This window comes from Haliotis rufescens, unplaced genomic scaffold (assembly GCF_023055435.1).
Source record: "Haliotis rufescens isolate VD_foot unplaced genomic scaffold, xgHalRufe1.0.p SCAF_12, whole genome shotgun sequence".
Taxonomy (NCBI): domain Eukaryota; kingdom Metazoa; phylum Mollusca; class Gastropoda; order Lepetellida; family Haliotidae; genus Haliotis; species Haliotis rufescens.
The window spans coordinates 2,376,925-2,399,277 of NW_025963802.1; the positions used below are offsets into that span (position 1 = coordinate 2,376,925).

The 22,353-nt window shown below is 43.9% G+C and overlaps 1 protein-coding gene across 4 annotated transcripts in view; it reads left to right on the forward strand.

Annotated features, from left to right (window-relative positions):
• Positions 1 to 22,353, forward strand: part of LOC124138113 (E3 ubiquitin-protein ligase MARCHF5-like) — a 68,557-nt gene that overhangs the window by 41,689 nt on the left and 4,515 nt on the right. For all 4 annotated transcript variants that reach the window (XM_046504649.2, XM_048393250.1, XM_048393251.1 and 1 more), the window contains exon 5: positions 19,770 to 19,933. In XM_046504649.2, the coding sequence (XP_046360605.1) occupies positions 19,770 to 19,933 (164 nt within the window). The remainder of the gene's footprint in view (positions 1 to 19,769; positions 19,934 to 22,353) is intronic.

Sequence of the window (22,353 nt, forward strand, 5' to 3'; positions counted from 1 at the left end):
TTTAACCCCTTAATGCCGAGTCCCAGGCAGGGTAACAACACGTACCATATTTTAATGTCTCTTCGCATGATGTGGCCCAGGGATCAAACCACCGACCTTCCGCCCTCAGACGCTGCATCCACGAGACCTACTAATTATACTAAGGGTGGAATGATACATCAGTGACCTTGCTGTATTGTTTCACCCCTAATTATATTCCCCTTCAGTGCTGCTAAACATTTCTCTAAACGAAATCTGTAATATGCACAAGAAAATATTAACTTTCATGTAAATTTTAGGTCTATGTTTACTTACAGATTTGTCTTGAAATTGGTCAAGTGGTGTTCATAGGAACAGGGCGCTTAATACAGCAAACATGGAAAAAATTATTTTGAAAGATATATTTCAAATTTGACTAACTGTGTCACCTAAAATCTTAGCATCCAGGTATTGAAGTTGGTTTTTGTTGTAGGAGCTGTTGAATATTTCATATCTTACATTCAACTTGGGACTGCAAACGATCACAATGACTTCTTTAGTACAAATAGTTGTTTGACTTTCAGTGGCGCTTACTAAGACTGATTGCTCATCCCAGCATATGTCCTCCCCTGACTGCTATCTCAAATGGGGCATAAACCATAGTCACTGTACTGCAATATGCATCATACTTGTCGCTACCTGCCGACACCTGCAGATTTATGCATCATTGCTCTGACCCAGCTGGCTGGGCTGATACCCATCATTGAGTGTCTCAGTGTCAGCGTGACATTGTCTTGACTGTGAGTGAGTGAGTGAGTGAGTGAGTGAGCATGGTTCGTCTCTTTTTGGAATATTCCAGCAATATCCCGCCTGGGGACACCAGAAATGGGCTTCACACATTGTACCCATGTGGGGAATCGAACTCGGGCATTCAGTGTGTTGAGCAAACACTTTAACCACAAGTCTACTCCACCGCACTTTTGATTGTAAGATTATGCATTGTTACAACAAAAAAGCACTTAGAAAGTAATTTATAATAATGATGGCGCTCAGAAGAGTGGTCTTGTATAGTGCTAGCCTCCCTAATGTAACCTGCTCAAAGTGCATGACACATAATTACCCTGACAATAGGTCAGTGTGTATTCAGATTATATTCTCAGCTCCCTGGGGATCAGTCAACCATGTCATTGCTAATTGCTCAACTGGACGGACGTGATTGCCACGAGTAGCTGCAAGATTAAACAATTATCACTCACTCACTCACTTGATATATTGTGATGTGATGTCCATTGTTGAGTTTACATTTGGTTGCCAGGTTACTGAGGTGGCGGGGCGGTGGGGTAGCCTAGGGGCTAAAGCGTTGGCTTGTCACGCCGAAGACCTGGGTCCGATTCCCCACATGGGTACAATGTGTGAAGTCCATTTCTGGTGTCCCCAGTCGTAATATTGCTGGAATATTGCTAAAAGCAGCGTAAACCATAATCACTCACTCACTGCTAAGGTGGATATGGATTTTACCAAGTTTGTTGTAGATAGGTCAGAATTGATGACCAGCCAAGTCAGTCAATAGATAATAGGTCAATGGTGACATAAATATTTAGCTCAGACTGCTTTCTTTTGAGATATATTGACAGATTTCAACCTAAGTTAACTGAAGTTTGCAGATAGGTTATAGGTAAACACAAATCTGTTTTGATAGTTTTCCAAATCTGTAATCAATGATGGCGAGGTCAGAGGGTCACATGGCATGATATTGATTCGTGGATGCTCCCAGCTGGAGCCTGGACATGGCTGCAATTGAGCTTGGGATACAGCTGAAGACACTCTTGACGATAGATTATTATTAGTTGTAGCATTATTATCTCATCTGACTGACAGCCACGTGGGGATTCCAGGCTGGAATGATCCCAGCAACCATTGCTGTAGTAAGAAGGGGCGGTCGGGTAGCCTAGTGGTTAAAGCATTCGCTCGTCACGCCGAAAACCCGGGTTCGATTCCTGACATGGGTACAATGTGTGAAGCCCATTTCTGGTGTCCCCCGCCGTGATATTGCTGGAATATTGCTAAAAGCGGCGTAAAACCATACTCACTCACTCAATCACTGTAGTAAGAGGCGACCCAGATGGAATGGGTGATGAAGCTTGGTGACATAGCCTATCCTCGGACCTGACTGTGGATCTTTGCTCACAATATCGATCACTGGATTGTCTACTCCAAATCTGATTATTATTTGGCTGCCTTCATATAGCTGGAATGATGCTGTGTGCGGTGTTAACAATAAACACACATTCACATTATTATTGATGAACAGACAGCCATGCTTGTTGTAAGAGGTGACTAACGAGATCGGGTGGTCAGGCTCCCTGACTTGGTTGATGCATGTCATCGTATCCCATTTGCGTAGATCGATGCTCATGATAACAATTACTGGATTGTCTGCTTCAGACTCAGTTACTTACAGACGCCATCATATGGCAGGAATAGTGCTGTGTGTGGTGTTAAACAACAAAGAAACAAACAAATATTGGTGAGCTTTTACCACTAAGCTGGTCTACTACCCCTGTAGGGTTGTGAATGAGATATCTAGTCAACTTGACTATCTGCAATGTACTTGTCTCCAGCCAAGCGTGGAAACATGTTCATCCAATCAGAGATAAATGTGGTTCCATCCTTCTGCGTTGGTGGGTGTATCATCACATTCCAGCTGTTGTATACGTTCCGCATCATCGCCACAGCCTTCCAATGTCGGCCATGAAGGAAATGTCTGAATATCATCGTGTGAGAGCATTGTACCATCGCCATACAGTAAAAGTTGAGTGCAAATAAAGAACGACGTCAACGTTGCAGCGATGGTGCAATCAATCATGCTGTTGTTGATGATAATAATGGACATTGAATTTGATTGTTGTCGAGATGGAAGTGTGCATGTTGTTAATTAAATATCATTATTACCAAATTCCCAGACATTATGTCGGTTATAATATTAGTGGAATTGGTTGGAATAAACAGGAATTTTTGCATTTTATCAAAAACAATCTGATGCCTGAGTGAATTTTTAGATTTTTTGCCCCGATATAATCATTGATGGAATCTTTATATATTATATATTCCTTTTATGTTAGTAATATATGTATGGACACCTGATTGTCACAGTTGATAGAGCTAGGGCACACATGATCAGTTCTAACATGCATAGCATCTGTGTGTGTCCCATGGCCCTGATGGATGAAGGGGACACGCGATCGGGCAGCATGTGTGTGGCCCCTGTTGGCCTTGATGGAAGTAGGGGCTGCATGAACAGTCAACACCTGTGTGTGTGGCCCCTGTTGGCCTTGATGGAAGTAGGGGCTGCATGAACAGTCAACACCTGTGTGTGTGGCCCCTGTTGGCCTTGATGGAAGTAGGGGCCACATGAACAGTCAACACCTGTGTGTGTGGCCCCTGTTGGCCTTGATGAAAGTAAGGGCCACATGAACAGTCAACACCTGTGTGTGAAGCCCCTGTTGGCCTTGATGGAAGTAGGGGCTGCATGAACAGTCAACACCTGTGTGTGTGGCCCCTGTTGGCCTTGATGGAAGTAGGGGCTGCAAGAACAGTCAACACCTGTGTGTGTGGCCCCTGTTGGCCTTGATGGAAGTAGGGGCTGCATGAACAGTCAACACCTGTGTGTGGCCCCTGTTGGCCTTGATGGAAGTAGGGGCTGCATGAACAGTCAACACCTGTGTGTGTGGCCCCTGTTGGCCTTGATGGAAGTAGGGGCTGCATGAACAGTCAACACCTGTGTGTGTGGCCCCTGTTGGCCTTGATGGAAGTAGGGGCTGCATGAACAGTCAACACCTGTGTGTGTGGCCCCTGTTGACCTTGATGGAAGTAGGGGCCACATGAACAGTCAACACCTGTGTGTGTGGCCCCTGTTGGCCTTGATGGAAGTAGGGGCCACATGAACAGTCAACACCTGTGTGTGTGGCCCCTGTTGGCCTTGATGGAAGTAGGGGCTGCATGAACAGTCAACACCTGTGTGTCGCCCCAGTTGGCCTTGATGGAAGTAGGGGCCACATGAACAGTCAACACCTGTGTGTGGCCCCTGTTGGCCTTGATGGAAGTAGGGGCCACATGAACAGTCAACACCTGTGTGTGAAGCCCCTGTTGGCCTTGATGGAAGTAGGGGCCACATGAACAGTCAACACCTGTGTGTGTGGCCCCTGTTGGCCTTGATGGAAGTAGGGGCTGCATGAACAGTCAACACCTGTGTGTCACCCCAGTTGGCCTTGATGGAAGTAGGGGCCACATGAACAGTCAACACCTGTGTGTGAAGCCCCTGTTGGCCTTGACGGAAGTAGGGGCCACATGAACTGTCAGAACCTGTGAGTGTGGCCCCAGTTGGCCTTGATTGAAGTAGGGGACACATGAACAGTAAACACCTGTGTGTGTGGCCCCTGTTGGCCTTGATGGAAGTAGGGGCCACATGAACAGTCAACACCTGTGTGTGTGGCCCCTCTTGGCCTTGATGGAAGTAGGGGCCACATGAACCGTCAGAACCTGTATGTGTGGCCCCTGTTGGCCATGATGGAAGTAGGGGCCACATGAACTGTCAGAACCTGTATGTGTGGCCCCTGTTGGCCTTGATGGAAGTAGGGGCCACATGAACAGTCAACATCTCTGTGTGTATCCAGTTAGCCTTGATGGAAGTAGAGGCCACACGAACAGTCAGAACCTGTGTGTGGCCCCTGTTTGCCTTGATGGAAGTAGGGGCCACATGATGTCAGAACCTGTGTGTGTGGCCCCTGTTGGCCTTGATGGAAGAAGGGGACACATGAACAGTCAACCCGTGTGTGTGTGGCCCCTGTTGGCGAATATATAGGCAGGGGCCACATGAACTGTCAGAACCTGTGTGTTTGTCCCCTGTGGGCCATGATGGAAGTAGAGGCCACATGAACAGTCAACACCTGTGTGTGTGGCCCCTGTTGGCCTTGATGGAAGTAGGGGCCACATGAACAGTCAAAACCTGTGTGTGTGGCCCCTGTGGGCCTTGATGAAAGTAAGGGTCACATGAACAGTCAAAACCTGTGTGTGTGGCCCCTGTTGGTCCTGATTTATGTAGGGTCCACATGAACCATCAGAACCTGTGTGTGTGTGGCCCCTGTTGGCGATGATGAAAGTAGGGGTCACATGAACAGTCAACACCTGTGTGTGTGGCCCCTGTTGGCGAATATATAGGCAGGGGCCACATGAACAGTCAGAACCTGTGTGTTTGTTCCCTGTGGGCCATGATGGAAGTAAGGGCCACATGAACTGTCAGAACCTGTGTGTGTGGCCCCTGTTGGCCTTGATGGAAGTAGGGGTCATATGAACTGTCAGAACCTGTGTGTTTGGCCCCTGTTGGCCCTGATAGAAGTAAGGGACACATGAACTGTCAACTTGTGTGTGTGTGTGGCCCCTGTTGGCCATGGTGGAAGAAGGGGACACATGAACAGTCAACACCTGTGTGTGGCCCCTGTTGGCCTTGATGGAAGTAGGGGCCACATGAACAGTCAAAACCTGTGTGTGTGGCCCCTGTTGGCCTTGATGGAAGTAGGGGTCACATGACCAGTCAGAACCTGTGTGTGTGGCCCCTGTTGGCCTTGATGAAAGTAAGGGTCACATGAACAGTCAACACCTGTGTGTGGCCCCTGTTGGCCCTGATTGATGTAGGGTCCACATGAACCATCAGAACCTGTGTGTGTGTGGCCCCTGTTGGCGATGATGAAAGAAGGGGTCACATGAACAGTCAACACCGATGTGTGTGGCCCCTGTTGGCGAATATATAGGCAGGGGCCACATGAACAGTCAGAACCTGTGTGTTTGTTCCCTGTGGGCCATGATGGAAGTAAGGGCCACATGAACAGTCAACCTGTGTGTGTGTGGCCCCTGTTGGCCATGATGGAAGTAGGGGCCACATGAACAGTCAGAACCTGTGTGTGTGTGGCCCCTGTGGGCCTTGATGGAAGTAGGGGCCACATGAACAGTCAACCTGTGTGTGTGTGGCCCCTGTTGGCCTTGATGGAAGTAGGGGTCACATGAACAGTCAACCTGTGTGTGTGTGGCCCCTGTGGGCCTTGATGGAAGTAGGGGCCACATGAACAGTCAACCTGTGTGTGTGTGGCCCCTGTTGGCCTTGATGGAAGTAGGGGTCACATGAACAGTCAACCTGTGTGTGTGTGGCCCCTGTTGGCTATGAGTGATGTATGGGACTACATGAACAGTCAACACCTGTGTGTGGCCCCAGTTGGCAATGATGTAGGCAGGGGCCACATGAACAGTCAAAACCTGTGTGTGTGGCCCCTGTTGGCCACGATGGAAGTCGTGGACACAATATGAGGTAGCGTGTTCTTTTGTCCCAACGGAGGAAATGGGGCAGTCGAGTGTTGCGTGTATTTCATTTTGACAGCAATATCACTGAGAGTGACCCTGACCCGCTACCCACTCTCTCGTGATGACTCTGTCCCCTGTTGGCCACAGTGGAGGTAGGGGACATAGGATCTATCAACGCCGGTGGTACACACTCCCTCCCTGCATGCCTGCCTACCACCGGTGTTCATTGATTCTGGCACATGGCCAACTTATCTGCAAGCCAACTGATTGATGCAGGACCACAAAATCAATATGGGGCTGGTATACGCAGTCGATTTCTTTTGTACCATGTGAAATTTTATTTGCTTTCTGCAAACTTCAATCAGCATTGATAGGAGAATTATGTTTATGCTTGGAATCCCCCCTGGACTCCAGTGAATGTTTTCCTCTTCTGGCAGCTGAGGAGAGAGTGAGGAGGCGCAATTAACATGCAGATAGTAACACTGGTGCTGATAGTTCATGCCACACTACTTGTGTAGTATTAGTTCATACCATGCTCCTTGTGTAATATTAGTTCATACCACGCTCCTTGTGTAATATTAGTTCATACCACGCTCTTTGTGTAGCATAGTTCATACTATGCCTCTTGTGTAATATTAGTTCATACCACACTCCATGTGTAATATTAGTTCATACCATGTTCCTTGTGTAATATTAGTTCATACCATGCTCCTTGTGTGGTATTAGTTCATACCATGCTCCTTGTGTAATATTAGTTCATACCACGCTCCTTGTGTGGTATTAGTCCATACCACGCTCTTTGTGTAGCATAGTTCATACTATGTCTCTTGTGTAATATTAGTTCATATCACACTCCATGTGTAATATTAGTTCATACCATGCTCCTTGTGTAATATTAGTTCATACCATGCTCCTTATGTAATATTAGTTCATACCATGCTCCTTGTGTGGTATTAGTTCATACCACACTCCTTGTGTAGTATTAGTTCATACCATGCTCCTTGTGTAATATTAGTTCATACCATGCTCCTTGTGTGATATTAGTTCATACCAAGATCCTTGTGTAATATTAGTTCATACCATGCTCCCTGTGTGGAATTAGTTCATACCACACTCCTTGTGTAGCAAAGTTCATACTACGCCTCTTGTGTAATATTAGTTCATACTATGCCTCTTGTGTAATATTAGTTCATACCACACTCCTTGTGTAATATTAGTTCATACCATGCTCCTTGTGTGATATTAGTTCATACCAAGCTCCTTGTGTAATATTAGTTCATACCATGCTCCTTGTGTGGTATTAGTTCATACCACACTCCTTGTATAGCATAGTTCATACTATGCCTCTTGTGTAATATTAGTTCATACCACGCTCCTAGTGTAATATTAGTTCATACCATGCTCCTTGTGTAGTATAGTTCATACCACGCTCATAATGTAGTATAGTTCATACCATGCTCCTTGTGTGGTATTAGTTCATACCATGCTCCTTGTGTGGTATAGTTCATACCACGCCTCTTCTGTAATATTAGTTCATACTATGCCTCTTGTGTAATATTAGTTCATACCACACTCCTTGTGTAATATTAGTTCATACCATGCTCCTTGTGTGATATTAGTTCATACCAAGCTCCTTGTGTAATATTAGTTCATACCATGCTCCTTGTGTGGTATTAGTTCATATCACACTCCTTGTATAGCATAGTTCATACTATGCCTCTTGTGTAATTTTAGTTCATACCACGCTCCTAGTGTAATATTAGTTCATACCATGCTCCTTGTGTAGTATAGTTCATACCACGCTCGTAATGTAGTATAGTTCATACCATGCTCCTTGTGTGGTATTAGTTCATACCATGCTCCTTGTGTGGTATAGTTCATACCACACCTCTTGTGTAATATTAGTTCATACTATGCCTCTTGTGTAATATTAGTTCATACTATGCCTCTTGTGTAATATTAGTTCCTACTATGCCTCTTGTGTAATATTAGTTCCTACTATGCCTCTTGGGTAATATTAGTTCATACCACATTCCTTGTGTAATGTTAGTTTATGCCAAACTCCTTGTGTAGTATTAGTTCACATCACGCACCTTGTGTTGTATTAGCTCATAACGTTCATCACTGCTTTAGCATGTTTAGATTGGTATTTGTGTGGCTAATTTCTTGACAAATACAAATTAACTGATTCTTTTGATATTTCCTTTTTCCTTAACACTTGTGATGAGCCTTATAGTTATGTAGATGCCAGCCACTGCCAGCTTCATTTAGCCAAGAGTTTCTCACTCACTGCCACACCACTACAATGGAATCGACACAGAATATGTTTTTATTCTTAAGGCCTTTTTTTCATTCACATGATGCTTTTCTTAAGGAACCAAAAGGTAATTATAAGATCAATATAAAAAAGGCAAAACTTTTATATTTGTTACGTAGCCCCAGAACCGTTGAAAGTTTAGTCTTTCCTGAAAGTGATGTGGTTCTGATTTCCTGACTGACCCTAATTTGGGTGCTGGCTCATATTGTTTTTTTAAGTGGAACACATAGTTCATGACAAAACAAAGGGTACACATGAAACTACGTATATACAAACCACCACTACCTTTGTTCTCCAACAATTGTTCTCGATCATTGTAGCAAGTATTTAAAAATACTGCCTACTGCCAACTCAACGTTAAAAGTTTAATGTAATTAGAACCACAACATATTTTTGTGTGAGGAACAGATTGCAAACCCCTGAGAATCCACGGGTCCTTGGTTTTAAGACAATTCAGGACGTTGGCAATGCTCTATGAAGTGTTGCATTAATCCATGGAATAACCTCTTATAATGCATCTAATGACAGTGTCTTGTCATGTATAGCAATCAAGGAATAATCTCCTATTAAACTTCTAAAGACAGATTGATGCAAGCTAGTTAATGGACACACGCTACCTGTCACTTGCAAGCTGACAGATCCTGGATCACATCGGACTCAAACAATGATGTCCATCATCTTCCACACTCCTTCTCATGCAAATAACCTTATTATTTCATGTTGATGAAAAAGGGCTCTTTAATCTGTTTAAAGAAGCCTCATTTAATTATACGTCCAAAATAGCACTTTTTCTGTCACGGTAGATGATTGACCATAATTATCTCCCCTTTGTATCTGAAGTCACAGGATGGCAACAGATGGCGGAACAGGTTGCGTGACTACTTTTTAGTGCATGCAAAGCAAGGACTATGTGCTTTCTCCCTCTCATACGAATACATACATGCCTTCAGTGACTGGCAGTGTAGAGTGTCTTTCTGGGCAGAAGCCTGAAGCTCTCAGGTCTGCTCCACCATAAGCTGCAACATTCTTGAGTGTCGTAAGGCGGTATTTGCTTTCTGATTTCTAATGGTATACATCAACGACTCTGTAACATGCTGGTAACCATGGCAATGCACAACTGCATGTTATGAAATCAGTTCACCATTACTGACTTAATAAACAGCCACACTACAAAAGTAGTCCAAACAAACTAGATTATTCCACGACAATATCACTTACATTATGACGTCAAGTTATTCTTTGTGTGGGGGGGCTGTCGGGTAGCCTAGTGGTTAAAGCGTTCGCTCGTCACGCCGAAGACCCAGGTTCGATTCCCGACATGGGTACAATGTGTGAAGGCAATTTCTGGTGCCCCCCGCCGTGATATTGCTGGAATATTGCTAAAAGCGGCGTAAAACCATACTCACTCACTCACTTTGTGTGTGGCGAGATAACAGTTTACCAGTAAACCAAGTTAGGTCCGGTTACTGTCCCCTAGAGACACCGTTGTCTTGTCATACAGTCATGAAAGCGTTACGGGAGAGGAATATCAACCAGAGTAATACTTGCGCTGTGGTTAGGTTAGTTACTCGTAGAAACGCAAGAGAGGCAAGTGTAATGGTTATGTTGCCTGTATGAATACCTCATATTGTAATGATTACATCACCTATATGAATACCTCTCATTGTAATGATTACATCACCTGTATGAATACCTCTGATTGTAATGATTACATCACCTGTATGAATACCTCTGATTGTAATGATTACATCACCTATATGAATACCTCTGATTGTAATGATTACATCACCTGTATGAATACCTCTGATTGTAATGATTACATCACCTGTATGAATACCTCTGAATGTAATGATTACATCACCAATATGAATACATCTGATTGTAATGATTACATCACCGATATGAATACCTCTGATTGTAATGATTACATCACCTATATGAATACCGCTGATTGTAATGATTACATCACCTATATGAATACCTCGGATTGTAATGATTACATCACCTATATGAATACCTTCAATCTCAATTATTTGATTTCCTGTATGAATACATCTGATCATAATGATTATATTACCTGTATGAAGACCCGAGAAGATCCGGGGCAGAGTAAGTCTTCAGCCGCCCATGTTTGCAGTAAAAGGCGACTATGCTTGTCGTAAGAGGCGACTATGCTTGTCGTAAGAGGCGACTAACGGGATCGGGTGGTCAAGATTGCTGACTTGCTTGATGCATGTCATCGTGTCCCAAATGTGTAGATCAATGCTCATGATGTCAATCACTGGAATGTCTGGTCCAGGCTCAATTATTTACAGACCGTTGTCATATAGGTGGAATATTGCTGAGTGTGGCGTTAAACAAACAAACAAATAAACAAACCTGTGATCATAATGATTATATCGCCTACCTGGTATATGAATACGTTTGATCAAACCAATGGGGATCCTGGGTCAGAATCTAGGTATCCAGCAACCTTTGCTTGTCCTTAGAGTCAATAATAGATCCGGTGGTCAGACACAGGGATTTGGTTAATTGCAGGTCCTAAAATGCATGGCTCAATGCTCATATTGTCAATCACAGGATTGTCTGGACACAATTATTTACAGTCTATATAACTGGAACACTACTGAGTGGGGCAAACAAACAAACAAAAACAAAAGAATAAATTGAAAAGGGCGAAAAAGCAATATATTCATAACACATTTATACACAGGCTTATCAATGGTCGCCATCAAGCCCTCTATATAATGCTTTCAAAGCCAATGACAAGAGGAAACGATTCGTCAGTTAGAACTGCTTATATTACAGCTGACATTAATACCCCATCCCTCATCATTTTCAACAAACAGAATGATAAATCACATGACCATGCTGTGTCGTAACCCATTGAAATATTATTTATTGAACTTTGTTGTAATATTTAAAACAGGAAGACTCTTAATGTTTCTCGCCCTTAAGTAAATGATATTGTTTTGTCATCTGTTGCCACAAGGACTGACTTTGTATATATTAGCTTATTAAAGTGTGCATGTGTTCATGGTTTCGGCGGTGATGAGGCAGCTCGGCACCACGGTAGGGGGTAGCAGCACCCATCTTGCAGATCACCACTGACTACACACACAGATCGCTGACTACTCAATAATTAAGCTACAAGTACAGCTGTAATGGAATTCTTTGCTTTTACATTGCCGATGAAAGGCTGATGTGGCCGGATCCATCTGCCTTGTGTTACGGAGGTTGTGTTATAGAAATTGTGTTGTGGAGGTTGTGGTGTGTTTGTCGGGATGAGGATCCTTGTCATCTTACTTCATCAGTTCTGGCAGCCTAATGCCATCTCCATTCTCACAAGCTGTCATTAGGGAAGTTGTCTTTGATCAGATAATTCTCCATTAATTCCTCTCAAGTCAACCGTGAAGTTAATTCAATCAAAGCTTACTGTTTGTTAGTGGGGGGAAATCCATATCTCTCTGTTAGCAATTTGTGAGGAAAACGCACTGCTGCCACAGCAGTAGGGTTTAGGGTTGGAACTAGGGTTGGAACTGAGCCCGGTGTTGCTGTTTGAGACAAGGATAACCTGATTTTCATGATACCCTGGTTTTTGCTTTTAGACCAATGTGTTTTAACTGCAAGATCCTGTTTGTAAAGGTCCTGATGTTTTAACTTCAACATCCTGTTTTTTAAAGTCCGGATGTTTTAACCACAAGATCCTGTTTGTAAAAAGTCCAATGGATGGAGTTATGACTGACAGGCAAGAGGCTGAGTTATGACTGGCAGACAAGGGGTGGAGAAATGACTGAGAGACATGGGAGGTGGAGTTATGACTGGCAGACAAGGGGTGGAGTTATGACTGGCAGACAAGGGGTGGAGAAATGACTGAGAGACATGGGAGGTGGAGTTATGACTGGCAGACAAGGGGTGGAGAAATGACTGAGAGACATGGGAGTTGGAGTTATGACTGGCAGACAAGGGGTGGAGTTATGACTGACAGACAGCGGCTGGAGTTATGACTGGCAGACAAGGGGTGGAGTTATGACTGACAGACAAGGGGTGGAGAAATGACTGAGAGACATGGGAGGTGGAGTTATGACTGGCAGACAAGGGGTGGAGTTATGACTTAGAGAAAAGGGGTGGAGTTATTACTGACAGACAAGGGGTGGAGTTATGACTGGTAGGCAAGGGGTGGAGAAATGACTGAGAGACATGGGAGGTGGAGTTATGACTGACAGACAGCGGCTGGAGTTATGACTGAGAGACAAGGGGTGGAGTTATGACTGACAGACAAGGGGAGGAGTTATGACTGACAGACAGCGGGTGGAGTTATGACTGACAGACACGGGAGGCTTGAGTTATGACTGAGAGACAAGGGGTGGAGTTATGACTGAGAGACAAGGGGTGGAGTTATGACCGACAGACAGCGGCTGGAGTTATGACTGAGAGACAAGGGGTGGAGTTATGACTGGCAGACAAGGGAGGCTTGAGTTATGACTGACAGACAAGGGAGGCTTGAGTTATGACTGACAGACAAGGGAAGCTTGAGTTATGACTGAGAGACAAGGGGTGGAGTTATGACTGACAGACAAGGGGTGGAGTTATGACTGACAGACAGCGGGTGGAGTTATGACTGACAGACAAGGGGTGGAGTTATGACTGAGAGACAAGGGAGGCTTGAGTTATGACTGAGAGAAAAGGGGTTGAGTTATGACAGAAAAAGAGGATGTACTTTAATTTGAGTTTGCTCATTGTTTTCCCAAGTTGACTTTTTGCTGGAGTGGCTGTTTGATTGGCAATAGTTGTGGTTTTGCTGCAAACACTCAGTGTAGGCTCTCCTTGTTTCCAGCAGCTGGTTGTGTCAGTGCACTAACACAAAACACCTTGCTAACAGGGACGGCAGTGTTGGCAGCTTCACCTCAGTCTCAGCCAAGGAATTGTGGAAGATAATGAATACCAAACGTAGGCATTAGGACGTTACTGGTGTTTAAACCCTGGCAAACACTGTAATCCGGTGAGGGAACATGACAGATGCCGGCATTGGCAGCATCCCCAGCAAGGGGGTATGTTGACGGTCGATGCAGTGGTAGCTGCTGCTCTGTTTACAAACATACCGCCCACTCACAGTCTGAGTAGTAGTACAGTCTCACCCAGGGTAGATGAGTAGTACAGTCTCACCCAGGGAAGATGAGAGGTACAGTCTCACCCAGGGAAGATGAGTAGTACAGTCTCACCCAGGATAGATGGGTGGTAGTACAGTCTCACCCAGAGTAGATGAGTAGTACAGTCTCACCCAGGGTAGATGGGTGGTAGTACAGTCTCAACCAGGGTAGATGAGTAGTACAGTCTCACCCAGGGTAGATGAGTAGTACAGTCTCACCCAGGGAAGATGAGTAGTACAGTATCACCCAGGAAAGATGAGTAGTACAGTCTCACCCAGGGTAGATGAGTAGTACAGTCTCACCCAGGGTAGATGAGTAGTAGTACAGTCTCACCCAGGGAAGATGAGTAGTACAGTCTCACCCAGGGTAGATGAGTAGTACAGTCTCACCCAGGGTAGATGAGTAGTACAGTCTCACCCAGGGAAGATGAGTAGTACAGTATCACCCAGGAAAGATGAGTAGTACAGTCTCACCCAGGGTAGATGAGTAGTACAGTCTCACCCAGGGTAGATGAGTAGTACAGTCTCACCCAGGGAAGATGAGTAGTACAGTCTCACCCAGGTAGGATGAGTAGTACAGTCTCACCCAGGGTAGATGAGTAGTACTCACATGATACATCATGATATACAACAAACTCCCATGGTACATCATGATATATGACATACTCCCAGGATGCATCATGATATACAACAAACTCCCAGGATAGCATGCTCATGTTATATCCGACCCACAATGTGTAGCTTTGTATTCCTGTCAGTTTACCTGAGCTCCAAGGTAAAGTTTATAGTGCACCTTGGCTGAAACCCTAGCATGTTGTCCCTAGTTCAAGTCTGTGCATGGGAAAGCAGTGATAAGGCAGAGGTTCCAGTCCCAAGAATGGCTAATTGAACAAAGATGGGAAAATACGCAACACACCTAGCTAAGATAGTGTGTTTGTCTTGGGGCGGTAGAAAAAAGTGCTTTTCTTTGTCCATGCCAGGGGTTTGTGTCAACATAAGTACCAGCTTGCCTGTGCTTCCTCAGTTGAGCAAATAGAGCTAAGCACTTAATCTAATTTGTATCTGGAGCTAAAACCAATGAACTCTGTGTTAACAGTGTCTTGGTGCTTGACAGCTAAAGGGAGATAACTTATGGATGTCATGGTCTGTTGATTAGGTCATATGCCATTCTCTCATCATGTTATGATTGTGTATCTGCTAGTGATTTGTTAACATGCCTGTTGTCTGTAGGTGTAGTTGAGTGGTGCTCTATTACACTCACATAATTCAGTAAATGTGTTTCATCAGTGTATGTTATGACTATGTGGAGACACTGACCAAGGTTCTATTCCCCATAAGGGTACGACCGCCACTGTGGTCTCGTTGTAGAACGTACGCCCGGAGAAAGGACATTTTGGGTTCAATCCCCGCCTGTGTCATACCAAAAGACGTTAAAAGATGGTTCTTAATATCACCCTGTCTGGTGCGGAGTCAGTATACTGTGTCTGAGTGGGGTATTCATGTTAAATTGTATAAATCGGCATCAGTCTGGACTAGTACAAGCACACACACAAGCACACAGACACGCACACACACACACACACACACACACACACACACACACACACACACACACACACACACACACACACACACACACCACAAAGACAACAAAACAAATACATACAGACACACACACAGACACAGACACACACACCAAAGACAACAAAACAAATACACACTAATATATAAGTGCAATAATCCCATTTCACCTCACCTCACCTCACCTCACCTCACCCATAAAGGTACAGTGCCTCCATCATGGTGTCTTCCTGCCCTGGTATTCCTGCTCTACCATGAATAGCTGCAAAATTGCTGATGCGGCGTTTAGCAACATTCACTCAATCACTCACCTGCTGAACTACGGAGTCTGTGGTCCCTCGGGGTATCCCAAATAATGAGTTCGTATGATTGTACCACATGGAAAATACCCTGTCAGATATCGATGAGTTGTTGGGCGACACTGGTCAAGCCTGACTATAGCCCTAACCCTCACCCTAACCCTCACCCTAACCCTAACCCTCACCCTAACCCTAACCCTAACCCTGGACCTAATCAGGGTGTCTAGCAGTGCCTGTCAGCACTAATTAAGGTTCTGACCTTCCCAAAATATTGTTGCAATAGACAATATCCGTCCATCATTGTTGGACTCCCATGACCCCTCCTGACGCCTGACCTCTCATGGCCTTGTCCTGGTCGCCAACAGCGGTGCTTGATGCCTTTAGGGACAATAAGGCCGTAAGGTGGCGCCACCAGTCAAGTTCGTTAGTCAACCCCTGTTGGTGTGGCCTTGTCCTGTTCGCCAACAGCGGAGCTTGATGCCTTTAGGGACAGCAAGGTCGCGGAGGTGGCGCCACCAGTCAAGTTCGTTACAGTCAACCCCTGTTGGTGTGGTTTGAAAACTTATGCACTGTGGGCATACAGGCTATTTCTCTTCTTCTTATCACTGTTGAGAATCAAAGCTTGATGTAGCTTCTTAAAATTAGAGGATGGGTGAGTTGTTGAAACGAGATCAGGCTCTTGTAATGACTTAGTAAAAGTATAATGTGTTGGAGCTCCTACCTTGGCGCCAGTTTTCCCATCTACCTGTGAAGATCCAGGTTAGAATAGGTCTTCAGCATCCCATGCTTGTCGTAAGAGGCGACTAACAGGATCGAGTTGTCAGGCTCAATGACTTGGTTGAAGCATATCATCTCATCCCAATTGTAGGGATCGATGCGCATAATGTCAAACACTGGATTGTCTGGTCCAGATTTGATTATTTACAGACCGCTGTCATAAAGCTGGAATATTGCTAAGTGAAGTGTTAAACAAACAAACAAACAGATCTGTTCTCTATTGTCACGTTGTTGTTTACATCCCGACAATTAAAAGAGCCGGGTAAAAGCAGACTCACTGACTCCATGAAGATAGTTTAGGCAACGATGTAGTGGTGTAATAATAGTGGCGATTCCAAGGGGGTGGGGGCCCATTTAAAATTAGAAATGGTCCCCAGCGACAAAAAAAATAAATACCATCTTATTAGTGAAATGCCTGTGTACAGCTTTGATTTATTGCCAGTTGGACCTCCCACAGGAGGTTAAAAATAGACTTCACACTCTGTGGTTAGAAAAACCTGAACCCGGCCTTTGAACTATTTTACATCTTTTATAATTTAATGTAAGCTTGTAATCAAGTTTATCTTGATGACGTCTTGTGGAGGATGCCTTAAAACAGCACTCACACACACACTCACTCACTCACTCACTCCCTCACTCACTCCGTGTAGAGAATTTACTGGACAGTTTATTGCTGTGAGGAGCTGAGGGTTAATGTGTACATAAACTGTGACTAATTGCCAGCAGGTGCCTTTGTACAGGGTGTGTGCTTAAAGTATTCCCCATGTGCAGTTGGACCTGTTTTGGATTTGAAAAAAACCCTGCCAGAATCAAATATGCAGGGAAATATGACTCTTTCAGAAGGTGCAAAAATTCTATACTTCAAAACTATCAATCTGCATGCACTTTTTCACCCCGATCCTTGAATGAGACAGGTTTTCCAGAGTTCTGTTGCCTTATTGCTCTCAGGTTTAATAATCATGTGCATTTTGTATTAACTCAAATCCAGCAGTCTTCTTCAGGATATTGATCCGTTTCATGAATTTGTTAAGTTCTATCATCTGTTGTCTGTGATGCTGAGCTGATATCTTGCGGTCGGGCAGAATGTCGAAGGATGACATAGTGGTTGGGGTGTTTCATTCCCACGTTTTAGACACAGGTTCGATATTTGCAATTAGTGGAGTAGGTAGTTGGGGTATGAGATGGGTGAGTGAGTGAGTATGGTTTTACGCCGCTTTTAGCAATATCCCAGCAATATCTCGGCGGTGGACACCAGAAATGGGTTTCACACATTGTACCCATGTCGGGAATCGAACCCGGGTCTTCAACATGACGAGCGTATGCTTTAACCACGAGGCTACCCGAGGATATGAGATGGGATGTGGTTAATTTTGATTAAAGTGTCTTAATATCTAGTGGTTCCTCTGAGACGATCCATGAGACAGAGAAGCATTGAAATAAATCCCTGGCTGTCTTTGTGTACAATCATACCCGACGTGATAAATATGTAATTATGAACTAACTCAAGAGAAGAGCGGTTTGCCTGCTCCAAGTATCACCATACAGCACCTTTTTAAGGGACCTATGAACATCCAGGGTAGAATATGTCTTCAGCAACCCATGCTTGCTGTAAGAGGCGACTATGCTTGTTGTAAGAGGCGACTAACAGCATCGAGTGGCCAGGCTCACTGACTTGGTTGATGCATGTCATTGTATTCCATTTGTGTAGATCGATGCTCATGATATCAATCAATGGATTGTCTGGTCCAGACTCAGTTATTCACAGACTGCTGTCATACGGCTGAAATATTGCTGAGTGCAGCGTTAAACAACAAACAAACAAACTTTGTTACGGCTGATCACAAGACTGCAGGGTAATGTCTAACACCCATGCAGTGATGCACACTGTCAAGCTGATGCTAATCAGCTGATGAACACTCTCACCTGCCCTGGTGCTCACACCCTGCGTTCCACCGTGAGTCATCAAGCAACCTCCTTACTCTTCAACTGCACAAAAAATTGAAGGATATTATTTTAGCCTATTTTTGTTGCTTCCCCTCTGACTTGGCTGGTAGAGAGTGGAGGGAGGGGGATTCACAATGTTATAAACGTTTCCCTCGTTTGACTTGTGCTCACTCCTGGCGATTGTCCATGGCTTCTGTAGAATGTTGATACAAGCTTGCCGCTGCTGCCGATCAGGTTCATTGTAGACATGTGGGGTGCAGCATTTATACCAAACCTGCCGTTTCCTTAAAACAGCACTCACCCACCCAAATCCCACCCAAATCCCACCCACTCACTCACTCACTCACTCACTCACTCACTCACTCACTCACTCACTCACTCACTCACTCACTCACTCACTCACTCACTCACTCAGATGCCACAACTAGAGCTGTCAAAGCACCCCTGGCTCTCTGTTTCTTTGCTTATTGATAGTTTGGGTTTAGTAACTTTGTAATTAATGATGGATGTCCACCAAACTTTGAGTGAATAACGTCAAATGCTTTCATGTTAATGAGTGAGTAAGTTTTAAAAGAAGAGTGAAATACTTAGTCATGTTACCATAGTGAGTGAAATACTAAGTCGTGTTGCCATAGCGAGTGAAATACTAAGTCATGATGCCATAATGAGGGAAATACTAAGTCATGTTGCCATAGCGAGTGAAATAGTAAGTCGTGTTGCCATAGCGAGTGAAATACTAAGTCGTGTTGCCATAGTGAGTGAAATACTAAGTCATTTTGCCATAGTGAGTGAAATACTGAGTCGTGTTGCCATGGTGAGTGAAATACTAAGTTGTGTTGCCATAGTGAGTGAAATACTAAGTTGTGTTGCCATGGTGAGGGAAATACTAAGTCATGTTGCCATAGTGAGTGAAATACTAAATCATGTTGTCAGAGTATGTGAAATACTAAGTCATGTTGCCATGGTGAGTGAAATACTAAGTCATGTTGCCATGATGAGTGAAATACTAAGTCATGTTGCCATAGTGAGTGAAATACTAAGTCATGTTGCCATAGTGTGTGAAATACTTAGTCATGTTGTCAGAGTATGTGAAATACTAAGTCATGTTGCCATAGTGAGTGAAATACTAAGTCATGTTGCCATGATGAGTGAAATACTAAGTCATGTTGCCATAGTGAGTGAAATACTAAGTCATGTTGCCATGATGAGTGAAATACTAAGTCATGTACAAAAAGGTAGGAGATGATATTGAAGAAATAAAAAGTAAAAAGATGTATATATATTTTTTCAATCAAACATAACATTCTACAAAATGTAAAGGAGCGTTTTTTTCAGGAAGAAACTAAATGGATCGGGGTTTGACATGATCTTAATACGATACTTTGTGTTTCAGAGTATTCGCGGCTGACCCGCGTCCCGGCTGAGACTGTGCCGCTGTCCGACCCCATCTCTGCCACACGGGTGCTGTGTGGGGCCCTGATCATGCCCACCATTGCAACCATCGTAGGCAAACTCATGTTTGGGTCTGTGGAATCCAATTTCCAGAGGACTTTACTAGTGAGTTGATATATATTTCTGATGGGGCATTTGGGAAAATGTGAGCTTGGGGTGGCTGCTTCTGTCTTTGCATGTAATGTAAACACCTTCCTCGTGAAGCTAGTAATTGTTCGGGAGTCTTTTATATTCTTTTTAATGTATACATGGTGTATTTTACCTTTCATTATAAAGCCATTCGATATGTTTTGTTTGAATGTACATTTGCCATTTTCCATCAGTATGTGACCTCGCAATACGAGCATAAAAAATCTTGAAAATTAATGCGTAGATTCTTTTCAAACTTGGTGAACACTTTCTTAACCAAAAGGAGAGGTGCAGTGCTAAGTTTAATTTCAATATTCGGATTTTCTGAGAAATACAACTATTCATTTTTATTAGCTCACCTGGTGCAAAGGACCAAGGTGAGCTTATGCCATACCGTGGTGTCCCTCCGGCGTCCCTATGTTCACAATTTTTCCAAACGACTTCTTCTTCTGAACAACTCATTGGAAATTAACGAAATTTGACTGGAAGCATCGCTAGGTGGTGGGGAATAAAAAGTGTACAAATGGCAGCGCTGACCTCCCAGGGGACTGAGGGCGGGAGCCAAATAGGGGTAATTTGGCTATATTGCTTTAAACGACTTCTTCTCTGGAACTAAGGATAGATATCAACGATATATGGTTGGAAGCATTCTCCGGTGGTGAGGATTCAAAATTTTACAAATGGAGGGGCTGAACCCCCAAGAGGCTGAGGGGCGGGGCCAAATAGGGATAATTTGGCGTTAATGCTTCAAGCGACTTCTCTCTGGAACTTAGAGATAGATATCAACCATATTTGGTTGGAAGCATTCTCCGGTGGTGAGAATTAAAAATTGTACAAATGAAAGGGCTGATCACCCCCCAAGGGGCTGAGGGGCAGGGCGAAATAGGGGTAATTTTGCGTTATTGCTTTTAACGACTTCCTCTCTGGAACTAAGAGATAGATATCAACCATATTTGGTTGGAAGCTTTCTCCAATGGTGGGGATTCAAATTGGATAAATGGAGGGGCTGAGGGGCAGGGCCAAAAAGAGTTTATAACTTGGACACAGTTTAGATCCCCACCGTATAACCATATGTACAATTGCTGAGTTTTATGAGAGGATTGCACATATGCTACCAGGGCCCTCTTGCACAAAGCGATCTTAGCGCTAAGACTATTGTAAGCCGATGTTAAAGTATGGGAGTTACGATCATCTTAGCGCTAAGATCGCTTTGTGTAAGTGGGCCCAGGACTGTAGCTCTGTCCTGCAGTCTCAAAGGAGTTAGAACCTTGACCATAACATGCAAACTGATATTATCCCCACCCTATAATAAACAGATACATTTATACATATGTTTGTTATGAAGAGAATAATACATTTATGCCAATAGGATTCGCCCTTGGGTCCAACCTTGCCTCTGGAAACTTATATCCTTGATCATAACATGGAAACGGTTCAGATCTTTATGCTACATTTGTATCTAGAGGAGTACACGTTCATGCTGTCAGATTTGCCATCCACCCCTTTTAAATACTGACAGTCAAAATTAGGAAATATTTGTAGTGTTATATACATGTACAATGCAAATGTATATTTTGTCATGATTGCATAAGGGGGCACGGGTGGCCCAGTGGTCTAAGGCGCCGCGATTCGCTGTGCAGAGTTGCGTCCCTTGGGCACGCCAGAAACCTATGATCGTGGTTTCGAATCCTGGTTCGCCCCGATTATGTTTCTAGGTTTGTCAGCGCCATACCCGTGCTCGTGGGTTTCACCGAAGTGGTAAGCGTCTAAGACCTGCATCACTCTGGGCTTTCCTCCCACATTATACTGACACACCGCGATAAAACTGGAATACTGTTAAAAACAGCGTTAAACCCAACTCACTCACTCACTCATGATTGCGTAAATATCCAGGTGGGTGATACAGGCCCTATGGGCCTCTTGTTGTTACTCAGAATTCTACTTAAACATTTGTGCGACCTATAACTTGAAAACTACAGCATGGATAGCGAACAGTTGTCACATAAATAGAAGAGGTGCATTGCAAAGTATGATTTAGATATGTAGATTTTCTGAGAAAATATGAATTTTTAGAAGTTTTGTTTACTTTAACATTTGTTCAACCTATAACTTGTGAACTATTAAATGGATTCTTTTTAAATTTAAATTTAAGGAACACTTTCGTTAGATTTTGATATGTCTTTATTCTGATTTTTTATTTTTTTTCATGTTTTCAACTTCTGCCTGATTTGGTGTCAAGGAGATTCAGACTGGCATGGCGTGGGTATCTGCCTGACTTGCTGTCTGTTATCCGATAATGATTGACAGAATCTAGGCTGGAATCTCTAGAAGATCATAACGATTTCAGTTTACACGATAATGTATTTGTCGTATTAGACACCCCCATCCAAGCACTT